This window comes from Rhea americana, unplaced genomic scaffold, assembly GCF_003343005.1.
Source record: "Rhea americana isolate MKP2758 unplaced genomic scaffold, rheAme1 scaffold_298, whole genome shotgun sequence".
Classification (NCBI taxonomy): Eukaryota; Metazoa; Chordata; class Aves; order Rheiformes; family Rheidae; genus Rhea; species Rhea americana.
In genome coordinates, this window is record NW_028186421.1 from 133,406 (window position 1) to 155,971 (window position 22,566).

At 38.8% G+C, this 22,566-nt stretch overlaps 1 protein-coding gene across 1 annotated transcript in view; it reads right to left on the reverse strand.

Annotated features, from left to right (window-relative positions):
• The window catches only part of LOC146593340 (macrophage mannose receptor 1-like), a 34,952-nt gene that overhangs the window by 10,376 nt on the left and 2,010 nt on the right, over positions 1 to 22,566 (reverse strand). Inside the window, exons 3-21 of the mRNA XM_085309417.1 lie at positions 21,744 to 21,905; positions 21,083 to 21,196; positions 19,395 to 19,541; positions 17,959 to 18,141; positions 16,951 to 17,105; positions 15,860 to 15,973; positions 14,803 to 14,918; positions 13,987 to 14,135; positions 12,920 to 13,119; positions 11,861 to 11,988; positions 9,608 to 9,695; positions 8,852 to 8,996; positions 6,001 to 6,036; positions 5,737 to 5,900; positions 4,926 to 4,990; positions 3,897 to 3,997; positions 3,402 to 3,541; positions 1,741 to 1,855; positions 606 to 621 (exon numbers count right to left, since the gene is read on the reverse strand). Of these exons, the coding sequence (XP_085165543.1) occupies positions 606 to 621; positions 1,741 to 1,855; positions 3,402 to 3,541; positions 3,897 to 3,997; positions 4,926 to 4,990; positions 5,737 to 5,900; positions 6,001 to 6,036; positions 8,852 to 8,996; positions 9,608 to 9,695; positions 11,861 to 11,988; positions 12,920 to 13,119; positions 13,987 to 14,135; positions 14,803 to 14,918; positions 15,860 to 15,973; positions 16,951 to 17,105; positions 17,959 to 18,141; positions 19,395 to 19,541; positions 21,083 to 21,196; positions 21,744 to 21,905 (2,338 nt within the window). The remainder of the gene's footprint in view (positions 1 to 605; positions 622 to 1,740; positions 1,856 to 3,401; positions 3,542 to 3,896; positions 3,998 to 4,925; positions 4,991 to 5,736; positions 5,901 to 6,000; positions 6,037 to 8,851; positions 8,997 to 9,607; positions 9,696 to 11,860; positions 11,989 to 12,919; positions 13,120 to 13,986; positions 14,136 to 14,802; positions 14,919 to 15,859; positions 15,974 to 16,950; positions 17,106 to 17,958; positions 18,142 to 19,394; positions 19,542 to 21,082; positions 21,197 to 21,743; positions 21,906 to 22,566) is intronic.

Genomic DNA, 22,566 nt, shown 5'->3' on the forward strand with positions numbered 1-22,566 from the left:
GCCTTTTTCAAATTCAGAGTGAATGAAAATCCAAAAAAACCCAACCAATCAACTATCAAAAATATTGCAAATATCAATTTAGTATCTCTTAGGCTACTGATAAAAGCAAAAAGAGACAGTACAATGTCTAATTTAATTGAAGGAGTTTGATTTCACTAAAATATAAAAGGAGAAGTTCTCATTATAAAAATGCTACTCACAGACTTCTTGGAAATATTATAGRAATTAGGGTTAAAAGGGRCCTCAGAAAGTCTTGACCTATCTTCCCCAAGATCAACAATACAGAGGTTATTTCTGATGGATGTTTGTTTACTGTCTAACTTAAGTTTCTGYGGGCAGATTAAGTCCATTACTGTTTATCCTATCTTCCCATCTTCCAAGGCCATGGGGAACAGATTGTTCTGCTCCTTCCACATTACTCTTTTACTAAGAGTTGAGAAGTGTCATAACATCACTTCATTTTTTTCTTCTCTGCATGAAGCAGTTCCAGGTCATTCTTCATAGGAGGTYATTTAGGTCTGGAGGCTATTTAGCCTTCATCTAAGGGGGCAAAATTCCATTTCGTGACAACAAAAAACGAGTTCCAGAGGAAAAGGAAAGGTACTGCAAAAGTCAGTAGTGCTCTGGAGAGGCAAAGGTGAGCAAGGAAGGCTGAACAGAGATGCTAAGATTTCTGAGGGATATGGACAGCAGGTTTCTGCTGCTGCTGCCTCCTCCTCCTCCTCTCTCTGCCCAGACAACCCATGTCCATGTCATGTGTGCCTGGCAGGCAATGTGAGGCTGCACCTGGCACCTGGGGGCTCTGTCAGCAGAATGGCAACAAGAATAGGTGGGTGAAGGCCCTGGTGACCCTGAGYGGTCAATCCCATGCTCTGACTGCCGCTCCACTAAGGTCCTTCTAGTGCTTAGCAGAGCAGAAGGGCTATTTCATGGGTTATGCAGACTATACACCCATTTCTATACACCATAAGATGTTTGCCTTTTTTTTTTCTTTTTCAACAGCGTAATGAATCATGTTCAGCTTGCAGTCCAGTTCTAGATCCTTTTCRGTTACTCCTCATCATGTTGTGCAAATGATTACTCCCGGTCAGGTAAAGAACTTTGTGCAGAATGTTATTCAAGTACATYCTTCTTCTTCTCCCAGGATTTCTGAGATTTGTTAAGAATATTTCATATTCTAATTCTGCCCTCCCTCATGTCCTGTCATTATGTGATCCAAAGATGCAATGCTTATATGACTAGCTGGAGTGATTAAAAAGATACTGAATATTACTGTAGCCAAGACAGACCTTTGTGTAATCCTATTCTGTATATCCTTTCCCTGGATAACTGTTAGTGACCAGTGACAACACAGTTCTGTAGATCCTCCTGATGTTAGAAAAGGAGGAATAGAAGAAAAAAAGGTGATGATGGGGAAACCAATCTATCTTGCAATATGACTCCATGAGTATTCATCTTTACAATCCCTGTCTTGACTGAGTCTACAATTATTTCCCTAGGATGGTCTGTGCACTGTCATCAACACATATAGTAGTCAGATGCTGAGATCCAGCACAAAGGAGGCAGCCGAGTTGTTATTTTCAGAGGAATTTTGATGGGTTCCTATGTCTAAACTGTGAAGCACAGAGAGGAATACACTTGATAACAGCAGCCACAGTTATAATTTTAAATAATAATTATGATCTTTTTGGTGAAATTATCTGGCTTCTCATCTGGCACCAAAAAATTTGGATGTCATACCTTGCACTTGTTCGTTGTGTATAGAAGCCAAGTTTCCCCCTAATTCTATACAAGTGCTTCTTGCAGCATGCCAGGTCAGTCTTTCTTCTTCGCTGTATCCAAATATTTTATAACACTGTGGGGAGAGTAAAGGATTAGACAACTTTTCAGGTGTCAAAGAGAATTCAAGGCACTGGATTTTGTTAGTTCAGTTCCAATGCCTGTATGCGAAGAGCAGCAGGTGGGGGATCTCCTGAAATGCCAGTGCTTTCAGCGAGCCAGGAGGAGGTACAGCTAATCACAGCGCTCYGTGCACAGCGCTTGCGAGTGTGTGGGCCATCCACACGCAGTGTTGGGAAAGAGCTGGTAGCTTCCAAAAGCTATTGATGAATTAAGCAGATTTCCATATGGATAGAAATTTTGGGTCAAATTGATAAAAAAATAATTTTTGAGGGATTGAAACTATTGCTAGATCGAGAACAAAATTTTGAGCACATTTTTTGTATGCACTTTGTCTTTATATTCTGAAGAATCTATACTCTGGTTGAGATAGCTGTACATCACAACTAAAAATAACAAAATTCTCAGTTTGTCTCTGGCAGACTTTATATTTGTATATTTAAATTATAACAAGTTTATAACAGCATGAGTGCTTTTGTCTTTTGAATCTAGGTGACTTATTTTAACTAAAATCAAAAATGAAAATTAAAAGTTATTATTTTATAAGGAAGTACAGCATGTGTCTTCTGTATTACATATGAAGGAGATATTTAAGTACAAGGAATAAAAAAATTTGTGTGAACTGGTGAAACTGTTACATAGTTTGCTTTTGATATTGCTGCCATAGTAGGCAACTCTCAGATCAAATTATTTCAACTATAYGCCAAAGACTTAGTGTTAAAATCTAAGCATATGAAAGCATTCAGGATGACTAGAACAGTTAGAGAAAAACTGCTCTTTGGCATAGGATATTAGCATCTTTTTTTTTTTTTTTTTTTTTTGCTGAATAGTAGTGTAAAGATCATCTCTATAATTGTGCAAGTTCTGAGCGACTGGAGCAATTTATTTTGAACTGGCATATGCTGCTTCTCCCTTTTTTCCTCCCTTTTAAAGAATAAACACTTTTCCTATCCATTCCCTCGGAGGTTGTTCTCTGTTTTTCATTTGTTTTTTTGAAGTTCCTGTTGCCAGGTGTACTTCTGCTTAACTTAGCAGAAAAAATGTTTGTTTTTCACATTTGAGCTGACATTTATTGCTGTTTGTGTTACTCAGCTTAAGATAAATTGTTATGATATCCGATTATGTATGAAAAGAGTGACCTTTCTTTTTTTTTTCTACTTAGAGTTACTCAGAAAAAGGTGGTTACATTTACAGATTAGTATAACAAAACAGTATTCCCCTGCAGAAAGTGTGTCTGAAATAGAGAGAAAATTCTAGAAAATGGCAACGTAACTGTGGCTAAAGGCATGTTGCAATTCACAGAAGTTATGGTAATTTAAAATACTCAAGATCACATCTTTGAAATTTAAACACTTGACATCATGAAAATAGGCTACACTGCTAATTAGAATAGCACTTAGCGAATTGGTGTAAAAGACAAGAAAACTCATACAGTTATGTAAAAGCTGTTTTTTTCTACATATAGTTGATCTGCTAAACACTGTTGAGATTTGTTACTGCACCTTATTGTTAAACAAAAGCCAAGTTTCAGGACATCCTCCCAAAAGTGGAAGTTCTGTAGGAGCAAACCCTGAGTAAGTAGAGTTGTGCCTTTCGCAGATGAAGGCATTTTTCACAGCACAGCTTATATCTTTCCAAAAGCCTGTAAATAAACGAAATAGAGGGAATGACTGACCAAAACTCTGAAACCTCTGTCACAGTGATGAGCCCCAGACAATGTGCATAAAGCACAGATGAAATTTCTTGCAGGCAGATAAAACATTTGCAATCTACACTACTTGCCCAGATTAAGTCTTCCCTCYCCTGTAGGGCGTTTGCCTTCTAATAATGGTGGTGCAAGTAGTTTAAAACTGCAACATACTTGTTATGAAAACCTTGCACTACTGTTTAACTACCTGCTCATGGGGTAGCCTCAGATTTAAATGTGTGGTGAACATTTTAGCTTCTGATGCCATATTCATCTTAAAATTCTCATTTCCTGTTGCTATTTTACTCACCAAAATCTTTTGACATTATCACACAGTTTTTGTCATTATTTGCCAAACTGGGTTCATTTGGAGCCCAGGCAACATAGTTCACAGGGGTCTCATCCAGCCAGCTGAAAGAAACACAGGGACAGTGGTTGCCAGACAGATGTCTTCATCAGCTTTTAAAGTCGCTAGGAYGGTTTGGCAAAAGAGCTAAGCAAAGTATCAATAATCACCAGAGGACAAAAGGTCTACATATCCTGGAGAGGGTACATCCTCAGCTATCCTCAGTTACATACTCAGTGTCCATGTTCTCATCTGCTTTGTACTAGCCCAGYTAAGACCTCATCAACGACCCATTTTGCCAGAGGCTGTATAGAAGATGTCATACTCAAAGGAGAGTCTTCTTGCAGTCTGTAGAAGACAGAAACCGCARGTTCTCACTAGTGCACGGACTTCCCTCTCATTCAGAAGAATGTCCTTCTGAAAGCCTTCTACAAACAGATTTCTAAAACATGTTCCCTAGCAGGGATCTCAGAAAGCTGTTGGATGAGATGTTGCTCTTGCTTCTTGCCTCCAGCTCTCAGAACTTGAGCTAGGGGATTAGTCTGATTATGTGCTTGCATCTAGATTTTATCTAAACATCCTGGACTCTCTCTGTAGACATTGGAGATCCAGTCAAGAGAGTTAATTTTGTTTTAAGGTTGATTTCTAACATAGATCAGCTGAATAACATTCAAAAATTATCCACTGTATCACTTTCTATGAAGGGTTGCTTGGGCGATTAACTCAAGTCTCAGATCACTATGAGACACTGATATGAGTTTTACACRTGAACTTCTATTGCTTTTGCTCTCCAGGAAGAAAATATACTACTTTGTTCAAATATAGAAAAACTTAGTACTTCTAATCCAAAGTTTCTTCTGGAATCTGTCCAGAGGTCACTTGCACGATAGTTATTAACWTGCAAAATGAAAGCATACACAAATGCTCCCAGAGAGCAGGATAAAATTATYATTTGTTGTCCATTACTAGTTCTAATATTCTTCTTTTTCTCACCTGAACTTCTGATCAAAGCTGACAACTAAGCCAATGAAATATTTCTTCTCATCTTTCCTGTAAATCTAAACCAAATGAGATTACATTAATAAAGACAGTTCCTCAATATCAAGCAAAAAAACTTAGAAGGCTCTTATCTATGTCTGGGACGCTTCTTCTTTTTTTTTTTTTTTACAGGATTTGGCCTCAAGCAAGAATATTATAGGTTTAAAACCAGGTTGTAAGTAGGCAGATAGAGATACTGGGAACATTCTGGAGAGAGGAATCCACTGGAGAGGACAGGAYAGAAAAACTATGCTGAAGCATAAAGATCTTAGAAGAGAACCTTGTCCTCCACTGGCCTTCCCTACATTCTTAACRTTCACATGCATTTTCTGCTACCTGAAAAAAGTAGTTTCTTTAAAAGTCCCAAACTCATATATCACCATTTAAAYAAATAAAGTTGGACAATAGTTCAGGACTATAGTCTAACTTAATAGCTAGACTGTTCTCTGTTTTTTCAGTTGCTCTGCTTGAGAATTTGGAAACGTCTCATCAGCATTGGTGGCTGCTGATCTCAACCACATGGGCCAACCCAACAGGAAGGTTTCAGCCAAAGTCCCCCTGTCCCTGGATTGCCAGAGCAGGTGAGGTAGAAATCATTGGTTTGTACTAGATACTGAAAAGAAATCTTAAGCACAAACACAAAAGCAATGCAATAATCTACCTTACCAAACAGTGAATAGATGCAAAACAGTGAAATTCTTCATGGGTTCAAAAGTGCCTATGCTCATTGTGTTGAATTTAGCCGATTAGTAGACTGAGTGCTTACATATTTCCAAAGAAAYTTTCTTTCACTTTCATTCTCAATGACAACAAGATCTGCAAAGTTTTTCTTGCAGATTCCCCGAGCTTTTTCCATTTGGACATGTTCACTGCTGAAATAGTATTGCTTATCTCCATGTATAATCCATCCATCATCAGTGACTTCATATTCTGAAATGAAGGAGCATATATACATTACATGCATAACGAATCTGTACRAGGTCTGAGAACTATACAGTAAACTTTCCTTTGAAAGATGAAAAAAACCTACCAAATCTGTTGTTTGGCTCAGGTTTTAGCAATATACCTGTAACACAAAATGTCACCATGAGCAATATTCCAAATACAGAAATACAGATAGATTTGCTTCGTGCAGTTATGAATGCTTCTTAAAACAGAGAAAAAGAAACTAACACTTAACGAATGAATTTTTAAGATTTTAGAGGATACATCACAGGATTAAAGTAAAAAATATTTATGATTTAGAAACAATTATCTACTGAAAAATGTACATCCTTACAACTTGCATACCTATCTCCAAAAGTATTGAACTGTAATGATTCAGGATATGCGTAAAATGTTTTGTAGATGAAACCTATGTCAGTTTTGAAAAGTGTTTCATGTTCTTACTTAGCATGCTATTAATCATTTCTTTCATACTCTAGGGACTAGAGCTAGGCAGCATAATCCGTTCAATATATTCAGTTCCCAGGCTCACCTACATAATGGCAAACTGTTCACAAATGCCAAAAGCTTAATGCTGATATTTCATTAATATCCCACATCATTTCCAGTGCTTGATTCCTACTATCTTGATGGCTTGGCTTGTGCTGGAAAAAATTGCAAGAGAGTTCTGGAGAGAGCCAGGAAACACTTGGAGAGCCAGTAGATCCCTAATCCCAGTTACGATATTACAARATGGACCAGGAGGAGGACGTTAACCAGTTGCTAGACCTAGATCCAGCTATAGCCCCTCAAAAGTAGTTCAACTTTTTTTTGTTGTTATTTTGTTCTTCACAAAGACCACYGATTCTGATAATATCTTTCTCCATTTCTTCTGTGTTTTGGTAGAGAGGAACACATTATTAAAGAAGTAAAAGGAACAAGATGAGAGATAACAAACAAATGACAAAGAATTTTATTTTTTCTGTGGGGAGCTTTTCAACATTTTCTCCTTAAGCAGTCACYGAAGAATAGCATTAAAATTATCCAGATATCTTTATGAGGAATTTACATAYTTCATCTTGTTTGGATTTTATTTTTTAATCCCAACTTAATCATAAAATTCCTCACTTTCTGTATAACATTTAATATCTTTTAATTGAATATGTATCTTTATTGTCATCTCAACTAAAATTTGATTTAAGTCTTCAATATGAACGTTAACTAAGAAACTTTAATAAAATTGTCACAAAATGAGAGTTTGAAAAGTTTTCCTATCTTTTTAATTCTTCAAGAAACCCAAAGCAGGCAGCTAACCTGAGATTATAGGTGATTAGCACTGCTGGCAAATTTGCTGGGGATGTTGAATCGGATGTTTGTTACCCTGTGAAATGAGCAGRAAGCACCAGCCCTTGCCGGGCTCCCGCTCTCACTGTGCTGCCCTTCACCTGTTAGAATTTGCAATGCAGTGATGGCCACCAGCAGTGGAGATTTTATGAAAAATGCACCCAATACAATTCCTTCTTTTGGGAGCAGCATGTGAAGACTTTCAGTGAGCACCAACTCATGTTATGCACCAACCACCTGGCACACCAGGCCAGATAATGGTGTTACAAACTAAAAATTAGGGCATTAACAGCTGAGCATCTGTGATCACCACCTAATCCATACTCAAAATTACAAGGTCTAATTCTTTCTTTAAAAAAAATTTTAATTCTAAAAGGTCATCTAGGATCAAGATGAACTGATTGGAGTCTGTATCTCATAGTTTCTRAACTCCTCTTGAGTAATCTTTTCAAGAGCTGAGAGCCACATCTTTGCAAAATGGCACTCTCAGCATGCCGAAAAGGGCAGCACAGGATATACTGCTTCAAGCTTGCAAGCCAGTGTCAATGTTTTGATGGTACATCTGTATGACTAATCTACCCACAAAGAAACAGTGATTCCTCCCTTTTGAGTAAACAATTTTCCAATGACAGTTTAGTGCCTTACTCACTGTTTAAGAATGTTTGGTTATTAGCAGAGGTGTCAAATGTTGGATCATTTCAGTGCTATTTACGTAACTGATTCTGCCTTTCTCTCCCCATCATGACTCCTTCCAGTCTCCTGTSTGCACCCAACTTTGCTTTAATTTCAGGTAGCTTTTCAAATTCATCATTAACTTTTGCTCCATGGAGATGCATACAAGAATCTRACTTATAACCAGAAAGCAGGGACACAGAAATAGGACCAAGCAAGCAAAACAAGTTATTTCATTATCAGTTTTCACTTGGCTCCCTAGCCACAAAGTCCCCAGTTCTCCCCATCGATAGCTGTCCCCCCCTCCCCGGGCACATAGCCAGATCCCTTTTGCACCCCAGTGGGGCTTCCATGCAGCCACCCAGCTGCCCCAGTCCCACAGTGCTGGAGGGCCTGGTGTTAGGGCCCTGCTACCTCCCCAGAGCTAGAGTCATTCAAGGTTACATCAGCCTCTCTACTTCTGATTTCCTTTGTTGACTTGCTGGTTCCTATAGCAACTGATCGACTCTTTGGTTCCCATTACTTGTTTCTCAGCGGGAACCAAAGCTTTTTTCTCCTCTATACAGGGAATTCTTTTCTGCTGCCTCTTTGGCTCTCCAGGGTAAGCCCAAAGCAGGTAAAAATACAGGGAAGAGACAAAAGGRGAGAGATTCTTGCTATGAGATGAGTATCTTTGCCTTGCAAATTTATTCAGCCCATGGCAGAATGAGATAAAGTCAGAGATAACATAATAGGGATATCTTTAACCTCCTGCATCTTTGAGTATAATTGAAACATCAGAATTCATTCCTCTTGTTTTATGTATTGCCTCCCACTGCTTCCACGGTTTTAAAACAAAGAACAACTCTCAGTATCCCTATTCTGTTCAATTTGTTTAAATCCATACAATTTGTTTATGAACTTGTCTTTATTACTCAAAATCAATGGGGAAGTAATTGTACCTTTTTTTGCTTCRCAAATCCAATTAAGTAAATGTTCACAGCTCAAATCATTCCAGTGCATCTGGGGTGATTTATTAAACATCACACAATGTTCAATTTCTTGATGGTTGTTGGGTTCATCTTCATTCCAGTTCTCATAAATTACCTGTGTTAGAAATACATCTCTATTACAAAATATATCTCTACATGCTTTGAGCTGAGTGGGAATAATTGAGATTGCCATCATCACACAATTTCAAGCTCTCATCATCCCAAGTACCTCATTTGTTGGATCAATAGGAGTTCAGAGGGTTTTCAGAGGACTGTGCAACCCTAAGCACCTTTCCCATCACTCACCRAAGGAGGTGAAAAGATCATATTATATAGAAAAGCATGTGTCTGATGGAGGAAAAACTGATGGACTGAAGAAGTCATGTTTATCTCTCTCTGTTACAGAGCTGGTAGCCTGACTTCTCTTGACTGACACAAAGCAGTGTYGTTCCGGGGTGCTATGAAGAACCCAAGTACGCGGGGAGTAGAAGATGGGATATGGCATTGTCTCAGGGATGAGACAGAGGCAGAGGCACTTTTGTGCTTCCGTTAGAGCATTAAGATAGTGCCATCATTTAGCACTGCAGCTGTTCAGCTGATGGATAAAGTGCTGCCATAGATTTGGCAAAAATTTAGAAGAGATTGGAAAAAAGGCCATAAAAAGATGAAAATTTGTGTATTATAAAAGCCAGAAAGGCAATTACTATCCAACAAATAAGTACTCACAGGAGAACCATCAATCCAGGTAAATCCCTCATCAGGATTTAAGTGAAACAAACCTATCCAGAAGGCCTGAGTGTTCAGTCCTTTATCCCTAAAATAAAACATACAATATAGATGTATGAGTATAGAAAAAGAGACCATGATATAAATGCTGGAGAGCAGGCAAACATGCTGCTTCTGTCTCATCTGAATTGAGAGTTGGTTCTCCATGCCATTAAAAGTTCACTATTGGACCACAGACAGGGTAACTGCCTGCACCCTTTGTCAAGGAGTTGCATCTGTGGTCTGTGGCTGAGATGAGACTTGTTGTATTTAATGTAATTTAAAGGACAGGTGAAGTGGTATGGAGCTATCTCAGGCACCCTCTGCATGGCTGTGGCATAATTCTTGGCTGGAAGCAGGAGTTTGTGGAAAGAGGTTTTAGCAAAGGTAAAACATAAATATAGTGCTATAACCCCATGAATTTCAACAAAGGCAAGTGCAGAGTCCTGCACTTAATAAGGAATAACCCCAGGCACCAGTACATGCTGGGGGCTGACCTACTGGAAAGCAGCTCTGCAGAGAAGGACCTGGGAGTGCTGGTGGATGACAAGCTGACCATGAGCCAGCAATGTGCCCGTGTGGCCAAGAAAACCGACGGTATGCTGGGGTGCATTAGGAAGACTGTTGCCAGCAGGTGGAGGGAGGTGATCCTGCCCCTCTCCTCAGCCCTGGGGAGGCCTCATCTCGAGTACTGTGTCCAGTTCTGGGCTCCCCAGKACAAGAGAGACRTRGRGCTACTGGAGAGAGTCCAGTGAACTGGGCTACAAAGATGATTAGAGGAATGGAACATCTCTCTTATGAGGCACAGCTGCAAGAGCTGGGCCTGTTCAGCCTGGGGAAGAGAAGGCTGAGGGGGGATCTTATCAATGTGTACAAGTATCTGAAGGGAGGGTGTCAAGAGGATGGGACCAGACTCTTTTCAGTGGTGTGCGGCTACAGGATAAGAGGCACAAACTGAAAGGCAGGAAGTTCCATCTGAACATGAGGAAGAACTTCTTTGCTGTGAAGGTGACAGAGCACTGGAACRGGTTGCCCAGAGAGGTTGCAGAGTCTCCTTCTCTGGAGACATTCAAAGCCTGCCTGGATGCAACCCTGTCTAACATGCTCTAGGTGACCCTGCTTGAGCAGGGAGGTTGGACTAGATGATCTCCAGAGGTCCTTCCAACCTTACTGATTCTGTGATTCTGTAATATAATTTAGCTAAGAAAAATAGTGAGAAATGTTTCTCAACTGCTTTGACTTTTTTCTTGGAACTTCTTATGAAGTACACTTAATAGTTCTCAAGAACTATTAAAATAGAAAGATCAGAAAGATTTCTTTTCCCAGAGACTTAACATACAAACAAAGCTTACTCAGCTTTGCACAATAATAAAAGACAAAATGACAAAGGGAGAGATGGCAAAGGCTTTTCCATATCACATTTTTMAATCTGTCTGAGAAATTAATCCTGGATTCACCGCTATCTGAAGCACAGCTTTTGTTAACTATCTGTACATTACATACCACTGAGATATCTTCATGCTGTATCAAGGGGGAGATGACAGACACACTGGAGATGGAAGCACATGGGAGATAGCAGCCACTGGCACTTTGAGATATTATCTTAAAGAATGCAACCAAGATGTAGTGGTCTAAGCTGTGGTGGTGAGGGAAATGCTATAATTGCTGCACTGTGGGTAGAATATGGCATCGACAATGCTAGCATAAATAAATGAAAATGCATTCTGGTTCGATTTCAGGAGTCTTCAGTCAATAACTAGAAAATCTGCACCTTAAGTGTATTTTGATTTACATTATACTATAGCTGAAAGGTTTTTTGAATCCATCTATTAAAATATGAATTGCATGGAAAACACAACAATTTTAAATTGTAATATAATAGTTTTTAAAAAGACATAATCAGAGCTGAACATCTTTAGTGTTGCTCTTTTGGAAAAGGGACAAACATTTATAAAGCTGATCAAATATGGAGAACAGCTTTGATGAAACACTGTGATGAAAAATTCAAAAATGTAAAAAATACTTTGAAATATTCAAGATAAAATATTTTTTGAAAAAAATCAGCTTTCAGCTTGATATTCCAAGTGAAAAATTTCAGTTATCATTTACAAAGTATTTTTTTATTCAGCCATGTGGCCAATTCTATATATATTTTGAAGCAATTTTTATTAATATAGTATTAACATGAAAAAGAACTGTTGTGCAAGTACTCACGATGCTAACTGCCATATTAGAACTTGATCTTCTCTTCTTTTGATTGTAACCAGATTTCCTCCTATTTCTCTACAGAACTCTTCCGCTTCAAACCAAGACTTCTTTTGGTTTCCTTCCCTAACAAAAAACTAACAAGACAAAACTAACATTTAATAACAAATTACTATATATAACATACAAAGTATAACATATAATAAGATATAATTGCATATGTAATTAAAATCAGTGTCACACTAGCACCAATCTTATATTGAGGCAACATAGCACTTGTCAAGCCCTACAATACTAAGCATTAATAATGTAGACTGTACGGGTTTTTTTGTTAGCAATTTGGTAAATGGCAGAACAAATAATGTTGGTAACAATAATTAATGGTGCATATTATGTAGGGGAACTGTTGAGAGCTTTATAAATACAGGACTAAAAACATCTCTATGTATCCAACAAGTGGAGTCACAGGAGAGAAAGCAAGAGGATACTTAAGTAAAGATTTGGAATAGTAATGTTTGGTACATACTTTCTCTAGATTTATTTTATTTTTCCTTAACTATTTTTCCTTTCAAAAAGGAGACATTCTTAAGATTTTTAACTAATTCAAGAGAATACACAATGTTTTTTCTACTTGCTAAAGTGTCACCAATGTCAAATTGAATCTGGATCTGAMTTATCACTGAAAATATCATGTGCTCCGTGAGGAAAGGTTGGCGTAGGGCCAGATTCCCATAAGTTTTCTCTTAGAAAACCTTGTCCTCTGCAAGCGACCCTGCCAAGTCTTGAGATACGATACTACATTTTTTCAAAATCTGAGACTCCTGAAAGTCAACAAATCAGATGAGAATCTCACCTGGCATTTAAATAAAGGAAAGYATAGGCCTAGCTCTCTCTTTTCTCACTGTTTTAAGCTTTTTTCATTGCTAAGTTTCCTTATACTTGGTGTGTTTATCTCCTGGGTTTTTTGTACTCAAATACCACAGAGAAGACCTTTTGCAAGCCAGTGTGGGCAGGAGGCGACCAAGGGGCGGGTGGCCAGGGCTTGCCGGGGCCCAACCGCGCACTCACCTTGAGACACGCGCCGGCGCGGGGGGCCGCGTCCCAGCCCGCGGCGCAGGCAGCGGCAGGAGCCCGCGCGGGGGCAGCGGGCGCTGGCGCTCCTGCAGCCCGCTGTTTGCAAAGAAAATTTGCAGTCTTCTCGCAGCTGAGAATATCCCATAATCCAGCGGCAACTCCAGTTCCCATGGCAACACAGCCCCGCTCTTTTCCTTTGTGATATATAATGAAATGAGTAAAACCAAAACCCATTTGCTCTCTGAGAGATCAGACCTCTGCTTCCGTTCAATTTCAATTACAGTAATGAAATGGGAGATGCAGGTTGTGCAGACTAGAAACTCTGGATATACAATTATTTTGAATACCTACCACCATAGCCCAGAGGTGGGTCAATAAATCTCAAAGACACAGCTTTACCAAAAATGGAGATTCACAAAATTAGAATATAGACCTTCCTTATCTTGCCACTGATCACAAGGCAAAGAACATTTGATTTTATTTACATATGTAGCAGATATCATGACAACTGCTTTATAGTTCTCAATATTGAGGTGATTCAGTTTCAGAGAAACTAGTATCAAACCTAACAAACTTGTTTAAAGACATAACTAGTTAGTGTCAAGGCAAGCGTTTTCAGTCAGACACTTCTGTTTTGTTGAAATATAAAACAGCTGGAAATTTTCTGCAGTTTTCTCACATACACATATTGTAGGTCCAGTATTCTGTTGATAATTGTTTTTCTCAATCTGATGAACTGTTATTAATTGGCATTAAAAAAATGAAAAAAATTAGACTATAGATCTTGTTAGACCGGCATAGCATTGACTTCAATCTTGTCCATCTAAAATCTGCTTTTGTGCAAATTACTGGGTGACTGAATTACACAGCATGTGATACTGAGCTGTGACTGCGTTTGTTGTCCTGGAGCCAAACACAAGGTCTGATGATGTTAGTCACCTACATCTATAAGTACAGAAGTCCCTACTCTCATTTCTAGACTACCACAGGGTGGAAAGCAGAAATGCGCTCAGATTTCAGCAGGACTCCGGTCACAGGCAATAGCCCTCTGCAGCACATACCAGGCATGGCTGTATTCCAGTGTGTGAAGAGGGGAGTGTCGCCACTGGTCCACCTGAAAGTACCTTGCTCTTCTATGTCCGAGAGACCAATCCAGAAATATTTTTCATGTCGCAGTCCRGTCAGGCTAACCAGAAAGGCTTGCTCATTTCTGAAGAGGAAAAGAATATTCAAAACCAAACTTTACCCTGCAATGTCAATCTGACTGATGCAAGTGGAGGTATCCCTGTCATGCCAGAATGACTCCAGAGAAACACCTCCTGAATGAAATTCAAGCAAAACCTCAGCAAGCTTTTAAGTGAGGTTAGAAGAATTTGGTAAAGGACAATTTCCTCCTTTCAGCCAAAGGCATCTCCCTTCCTTTCTTCTCCATTCTGTGAAATACCACAGGTCATGGCTCAACTCACACGAGTTGAATCACAGAATCACAGAATGGTTGGAAAGGACCTATACACATTGATAAGATCCCCTCTCAGCCACCTCCTATTCTCCAGGCTAACCAGGCAAGATCTCTCAGCTTTTCCTCATAAAAAGATGCTCCAGTCCCTTCCTCACCTTAGTAGCCCTACGCTTCTTTGTACTTAAAAAAAAAAAAAAAAAAAAAAAAAAGAAACTGTTAAAATAGGTTGAGTAAAATGCCTTAAATCATTTAGTATTTTTTTTCCTTGCATGGATCATTTTACTTGGCTTACTATACTGAATACTTTTGAAAAGCCCTGTAAAACACTTTGTCAAGAGTTAAAAAAAAATGGACAAGTTTTGCAAGATTCTGCATCAGAAGCACAGATCTGGAAGTAGAAAAAAGATACCTTTCTTACCTGTTTTCCACTGTAGTTAGATGTGCTTTGCTCTGTTCACATGTCTTATTTGCCTCTGAGAACGTTACGAATGCAGAGCCCACCAAATAGCAGTGAATACCATGCCTTTTCCAACCCTGTGGAAAACATAAGGTTATTAATGTGAAATTGAAAGAGACTGCCATGTAGAAATTAGCTCTGCTTTTTTGTATATAAGTATTTGGTGTTAAATTTGTTGCTCTAAGTTTAGAAATAAGATCAGACTAGGCAGATCCATTAATAATAACAAAAAAAAAAGTTATTGGATTTTGTTGCTGCTTGCTCCCATGGAAGGTCTTTTTTCATTGAAGGGATGCTATTAAGATCTTACTATTATTTTCTTTCCCTCTTTTATCTACACGTGACTTTTCAAAGAAAAATTTGACTGTGCTATTTGCTATAGCTTTCCAGTGCCCTGTAAATTGAGATTATGCAAACTCCCCCATGCTCCTGTGATCCGCTCCGGAGGAAGCTGCAGTTCCAGCCTTCCAGAGTTGCAGGGTCTAGTGCAATGAAAATATATATATATATATATTTCAGTACTGAAGTGGGTTCCCGTATAAGTGCAGCTGTCCAAAGCTGCCATGGCTAACTCAAGGGAACTGGTGAGTTTCAGAGCCAAGAGGAAGGCACTCAGTGCTTAGTTATGGGGAGGCTAGAATAGGGATATCACTAAAACCAGCTCTTTTCTTTGTGCTATTAGAGAGGTTTGTGCTGACCAATGCAGATCTAATGATCTTCTGATAAGGTGATTTTTTTTTTTTTTGCAAAACTTACTTACTGAAATGTCTCCGGGGAATGGAGGGAAAGGGGCATTCATTTACATGTGAACAAATCTTGACTGTGTTTCTTAATTATTTGCAGAACAAAAATAAAAATTATACTAAATATATTCGTAATGCGCTAGTGGGAAAAGACTGGGTTTCCTCAGGAGTAGATCCTCTAGAGGATACAGACAAACAGAAAGACTCTAAAAAGGCAAGAAACAGTAAACCTCTTAATTCTTCCCAACATAATTTATTTATGAGAGAGCATTTACTCTCTGGCAGCCTGGATCCTTGATCTTCTCTTCCTCACAGGACTGGGATGAAGGCTTTGTTTTACAGATGTAGCCAAGTTTCTTATCACAAATATCAGTTGCCCAGTATCCATCCTAGATTAGTACAGAAAAGAAAGGAATGTGAAAAAGAGGGACATTTATAAACCTAAGAAAATTTGTATTTTGTTCTGCCTTCACTATAAGCACACTGAAATATGTTACCTAGGAAGGCTGTAGGATCATTGCTGGAGATATACAAAGTTAGACATATCTGTCAGGAATGATTTAAGATACATTGGATGCTATTTTGAGATGAAAGAGTGAAATAAATGATGTCCTAAAGTCTCAGCCAGTTTCTATCATAACTAGCTATTTTATGAGAGGGTTTATAGAGATAAATACCCTCTGGAACTAATGGAACCACATTTACTACAGTATTATTTCACTACTCTTGTGGCAGAGATCAATGAAACAGAGATAATGCAGGTCTGGGTGTATCACAGTAAATGTGGCTATTTCATCAATCAGGGAGAAGTTTCTGTGAAAATGACTAATTTTGTAAGAAAGGAAGTGTGTAAAAAGCAAAATTGAAATAGAGGCTTTGTTTTTTTCCAGAAAATCTGATTTAGGGTCAATTCTACTGATGTCTAATACTGGAAAACATTAATATTATTCTATGACATAACAGTTCTGTATTTTAAATTTGTTTCTTTTCAAATTCAGGACTCTGTGTGTGTTTGTATGTGTACATATAAATGCGCCTGAAACCCAAACATATATATATAATCAAGACAATAAAAACTGTGAATCAATTATTGCTGCAGCCATTAAAATAAAGCTAATGTAAAATTTTTGGATCAGACCTTTCAGTAGAAAAGAAATTTTGAAAGGTAGCACTAGGGAAATGCTACCTCACTACTTCTGACCTCTGCTGTCCTCTGAAAGTCTCACATGTTTGATGCCCACTTATGAGGAAAACTATATTAAGCTGGGATATAAAATGGCTCCTAGACAAGTTTGTAACAGCAAGTAACTTCAGCCTGAGGTAGTTAACTACTTTGCCTTACTATAAAATGACCACATGGTTGTACCTGACCCTTCATGGCAACACAGTTCTCTAGACCGTTTGGGTAGGTGGGATGTCCACGTTGCCATGCGGTGAACGTCACAGGAGTYCCATCACTCCACTCAAAATAGAAGTGAGCCTTGAGATCATTCAGACCAAGCCATAGCTCTTCTGTTAGATCTGAAGCATAAAAAGAAATAGGCAAGGTGCTATGCAATACAGTGAGCATTTTCACATCTGGAACAAACAGGGCTAAAAGTCRGGATGTGCTATGCAAGAAGTCTTTGTGCTTTATCAAAAATACTGGTTCCCTCTAGGATCTGCACTAAGATTTGGCTTAATCTGCAGTTGAAAGGCCACAGATTCCTTCCAGAAATCTTTAATTTAAATATATATCTCTATGGCTGGAAGAAATTTTTTTGCAAAATTTTTGCTCGGCTGTGACTTTGAACAATGAAACAACCCCTAATACCAAGGTTAGTATAGTCCATGGATAGATGTATCCATCCTATCAGGTGAGTCAAACCATGAAGATGTTTACCAATCCATCCCCTTATCTGGGCAACTAAAAGTCAGTGAGAGTTCCTGCTGTGCAATACTCTTTACTTGTTCTTTACCTAACCTGATCCATGCAAGCACTTAGCTGAATTTCCACTGTTTTCAGTGGGGATACTGCAGAGCTAAAAGTTGAGCAGAGGCTAAACTTGTTGATTTGAAGCACAATTCTGAGGATATTGAACACAGAATGAAGACACAAAAGATGTAATTATTAAAGATCTTCATGTGCTTCTTTTAGGAATACATATTTTCTCTTTTGTTTTAATACTTTTAATGTTTCAGAATATAGATTATATCTTGATAAGTGTAAATACGCTTCCATGTATGTGCAATGGCAGTAACGTAAAAGAACACCATAAATTATATCCAGCCTTGGGCTTGTGACATTTCAGAGGAAGCTTTAATAGTTAATACTAAGCCCTGCTTTTATGCTAGGGAAGAGACAATCAAAAAGCAGACGTTCTTGTATACTCACTGTAACCAAGCTGTGACACAAGAAAGCTGCATTCAGCAATATTGTGGACACTTGCCAGGTCTCCATCKTGCCTCTTACAGGAAGTCAGAGCATCCTTCCATACTTTGGGTTCTCTTTGAATGCTATAACAGTGGCCGGCATATGGCCRCCAGCCATCGGTGCATTTGACAGGTCTCAGTTTCTCTGAAGTTAAGACACAACTGTTTCAGAGCAATTTTATAARGAGGAAAGTAAGGGAGTCTAAAATGAGGTCTCTCTAACAGTCTTTACAAAATTAGGACTATAAATATAAATATAAGATAAGGTTAGAAATACAAATGCATTGAAATGAAAATTATATATGATTAAGGCATGGTATGTTAGTTACATATGCAAATAAAATGAAAAATCTTTCAAGCAGAGAAATACTGAAAATTGTCCAAATTGTGTCAGAGACACGATTTGAAATGATACTTTGTGAGGAAAGAGGGATTGATATAGACTCCAGTCTCTTCCCCTTTTTCCCAGTAAGGACCTGGTAAGGCCAGCGTGTCATGTTCTCCCATATYGCATGATGTGGTTAACATTAGGTCCTGCCGTCTATTAAATGTCTATTATTGCAAACACATACRATTTTCAGATATGGCAAATCAAGATGTAATACTTTGGTAACTGAATGTCAGTAATCAGTGTAAACTGGTGCTATACTTTTCATATATATTTTTTAATTTTCATATTCAGCAGCTTTTTATTACTTGGATTCCTAAACATATTTAAAAACTTGGCATAAGAATGCTTTAAATAAGCAGTTTCTTCTTAAGGTTAATACTGGAGTGAAGTTACTCTGAAATAATCCATTTACTTTCTTTAACACRACTCCTCTTTTAAAAGTAGTATTTATAACATTCCCAGATGACAGCCACTAGCAGCTCCCTTCTGCATGTGGCATGTTCACAACCATGTTGTGTCAGTTGGGACCTTAGGTCGTGTGGCTCACGGATGAAATATAGCTGCTGTAAATGCTGCTGCTCCTCCTGCTCTGCTCATATGAACCCAATGTGTTGAATACATTAATATTAGAGTAATTGTAATTGCTCATTTGGACCAAGTGAGGAGCATAAAATTTCTACAATACTTATGCAAATTTGGTCGTTGGCCCTGGTAACCGTCACAGAGCAGCTTCTATCTGTCTTGCTGGAATGAACAATAGAACRACAGGAAAAAAAATAATAAAATTCTCCTACGCGTGATTAATATACAGTGAGAGGACATTTTGTGAYAGACAGTGTGCATGTATATACATCAATATAAATAGATACATAGCTCTGTTTTTCAAAGTTTTTTTTAACATCTTTGTTGAAAATTGCGGTTGCACTGTACGTATCCTTTGCAGGTTTTTGCAAATTGYTCTTTCTAAAGTTAGACAAAAAAGCTTTCTTTTCATTTGATTAACCTACCCTCGGGTATACTGTCAGACTTTGAACTGAAGTTTCTCTTTTCACAGATGTAGCCGAGCCTCTCATTGCATGCTTGGTTTTCCCATTTAGCGTTCTTTCTGGGATTCATCACTCCACAGATTTTCCCAGGGACTGAGAAAGGACTTCCTTTGAGTAAGAGAGAAAATAGAATCTCTATATAAGCACCACAAAAACAGATAAAAAGAATTACCAGAAGATCATGTTATCAGTGGGAAGATCAACGTATTGTGATTTCTTTAATGCTCGTTACAAGGAATGCCTTCCTCCATAGGGTAACTGCTGTTGCAGCTTGTACAGTGCTGCTTTCAGTCTCTGCTGGGAGAGGGAATCTGAGGGGTATCTGAGGGGATGTTTAAGATGGGTGATCCTCCATTGCTTCTGTTCCAGGACAGTATTAGGAACTTCTTAGTTCTTTTCCTGATATCCTGGCACACACAGAAAGAACAGCTGAAGCTGGATGTTTTTTGCTGTCTCAAAAACTTTCTAACTTAAAAAATACTCCATTTTAAACAATTGCATCCATTTAGTCTGTATCAACAATTTCACAATCATATTTTCCTATAAAACATTATATTTTTTCTCTTTTCTATTGGAGTGTGAAAGAACTTGTTTAAGCAGCAGAGGAAATTGCCTGACACAGAATTTTTGAAAACTTAGAGCAGACTTGCATTATTCCTTTACCATTCTGTAACATTTCCAAAACTGGGGGCAGCTGGGAATGCTGGTACTACAAATAGAAACGYGGAAAAGAAAAACCAACTAGCAAACAGGAGAACCAAACAGCTGTAATCACCGAGCTCCAAAAGAAGAAAAGATGAAAAGAAACACCAAGATGATTTTATTTGTGCCAGTGCTGAAGTCAAGCACGCCAAATGCGGCACCTGAACGCGGTGCCCCGTCTTCTCCCAGCAGAGACCAGGGAGGGTTTGGCCGTAGCAGCACTTGCTCGAGCAGACGGGCGCTGGAGATGCAGGCAAGGGTGGCCGGAGGCGGGTGCTCGCGCTCGGCCACGGGAGCTGCCGCTGCCGCGGGAGCCGGGGGCACCTTTGCCTGCCGCGGTGGCCACAGCCGGTGGCCAGGCTGCTGCCCCRCTGCCCTGGTGCTAGCAAAGCCCCGTGCCACCGGCCACCACCGGCCCCTCCTCGCGGTGCAGCTGCCCTCCCCACGGCACGAGTGCCGCAAACCTGGCCCCATCTCTTCGTCTTCAGGTGGCCCAGGGCAGTTTTGCGGACACTGCCGAGGAATTACGAGCTGCTCTGCAAGGCTCTTGACAATATTTAGATTTTTTCCAGAAGATGTAGTGTCATTATTCTCTAAATATTTTGCTACTTTAGGAAGATTTGATTTATCTTTTTAGTTTTGGATAACACATTATGGAAAAAAATTCTGATCTCTGATCTCTAGGGTAATATTTYACTCCGAATAATACTCTCCTTTCATAAACAAGCTCTTTGCTTATACAAGGAAAGAAAAAAWAGAACCTGCTACAGCTGATATCCACAGGCAGCTTGGTAATTTGAAAAGTGTACCTTTAGAAATAAAGGGCTAGATCTTCAGCTACGGTAAATCAGCATGGGCCCCTGAACTAGAAGTACCTGGAGTAGTTTTTATCAGTTTGTGTTTTATTAGAATCCATTCAAATATTACAAAAAAGATTTAGTTCTTACCTGGAGCCCAGTTTAAATATCTGAAAGGACTGCCCCCAGCCCATTGCCATCCGTTCTTGAAATTCAAACCATTCAATCCAATCCAGAAAGCAAAGCTGAATTTTTTAATTAGCTCTAAATTAGAAAAAGAAAGTCAATGGTAGCTTACCAGCCTCATCATTACCAAGGGAAAACAAAGAAAGCTAGAAATAAGGAATGTGCGTTTCTTAGCCTAAACCAGTCCAAAAATATTCCTTTTCATGTTACTGAAATTCACAGACCAAACTTATAAAACATGTAAATGAATAAATGTAAAGGTGATAGACGTCTCTTCTGGCTATTGGAAAGGGCAAATCAACATTTTATTTTCACAAGCTGAATGACAGTTTACTTCTCTCACTTTGTCAGCAAGTCCCATTTCATTAAAACGTCCTATATCCTGCCTGCAGCACACAGGTGGGATGAGGTCATTTTCCCTCCCTGAATAGATTCAGGACCAATCCTCCATAATTAAAAAACAACAACAACAACAACAAAAAACATAGCTAAATTAAARGAAGAACAGGTCGGGGCAGTCTTTCTTCAGTGAGTGGGAAGACAAGGCAGCTAGCTGAGTTGTCTAAAGCTCTGTGGTAGGAAAACTCCCCAGCATATTTTCAGGTGCTGTTGCTCTGTCATTTACCTCCAATATACATTTGCTCATGTATCTCTGTGATGCTTAGTAGTTCTGCATTTTGCTGCTGACAGCTTTTCCTTGCTTGGTGCCAAGTTAGAGCTGATTCTGAGTTTATCTGATAGTAAACGCCAGTTGAAACGTCTTCTGTCCAAAATCTTTCTGTGTCATCTGGAAGAGGAAGCAAAATTGAACACTGCTATTAGGTGATTGACGTTGCACCAACCGAAAACCTAACAAGTACATGATATTCTGTAATGCAAAATCTCTACCAATACACAGCATTAACTGCATGGTATCACAAGCTCCTGGAAAATTGAAATTGGATTAAGAATAATTTTTTTAAATGTACATTTTTTAAATGTACAAAAATTATTATTTTAAATTTCTAAGTTTTTAAGGGAAGTGAATGTGTATCTAAAATTTGCTTTTATCCAAGAAAAGTAGTATTAGGTAAACTAAATACATATGTTTATTGAAAAAAGAGATTCCTGGTTTAAGTCAGAGAAAGAAAGCAAGCATGCTGATGAACTATGACCCTGGGGACTGTTCATACTCACAGGGAAGTCCTTGTTAGCTCATCTTCAAAAGAAGTAACTTGTCCAAAAACTGCAGAGGTTGGCCCTTGAGAGCCTGAGGAGCTATAGAAACAGTTTGTGCAGCACTAATGTTCAGACCAGCTGGACTCTTTGCTTACAGAACAGCTCTTAAAATTTGAAACTGTTGTGTTACTGGGAAAGCAGTCGGTRAGGAAAGTGAAATCATCTGTGTCCCAAGGTGGTGGAACCCCAGACACAGATGCAGCAGTAYGGAAAATAGTACAGAGATGAGA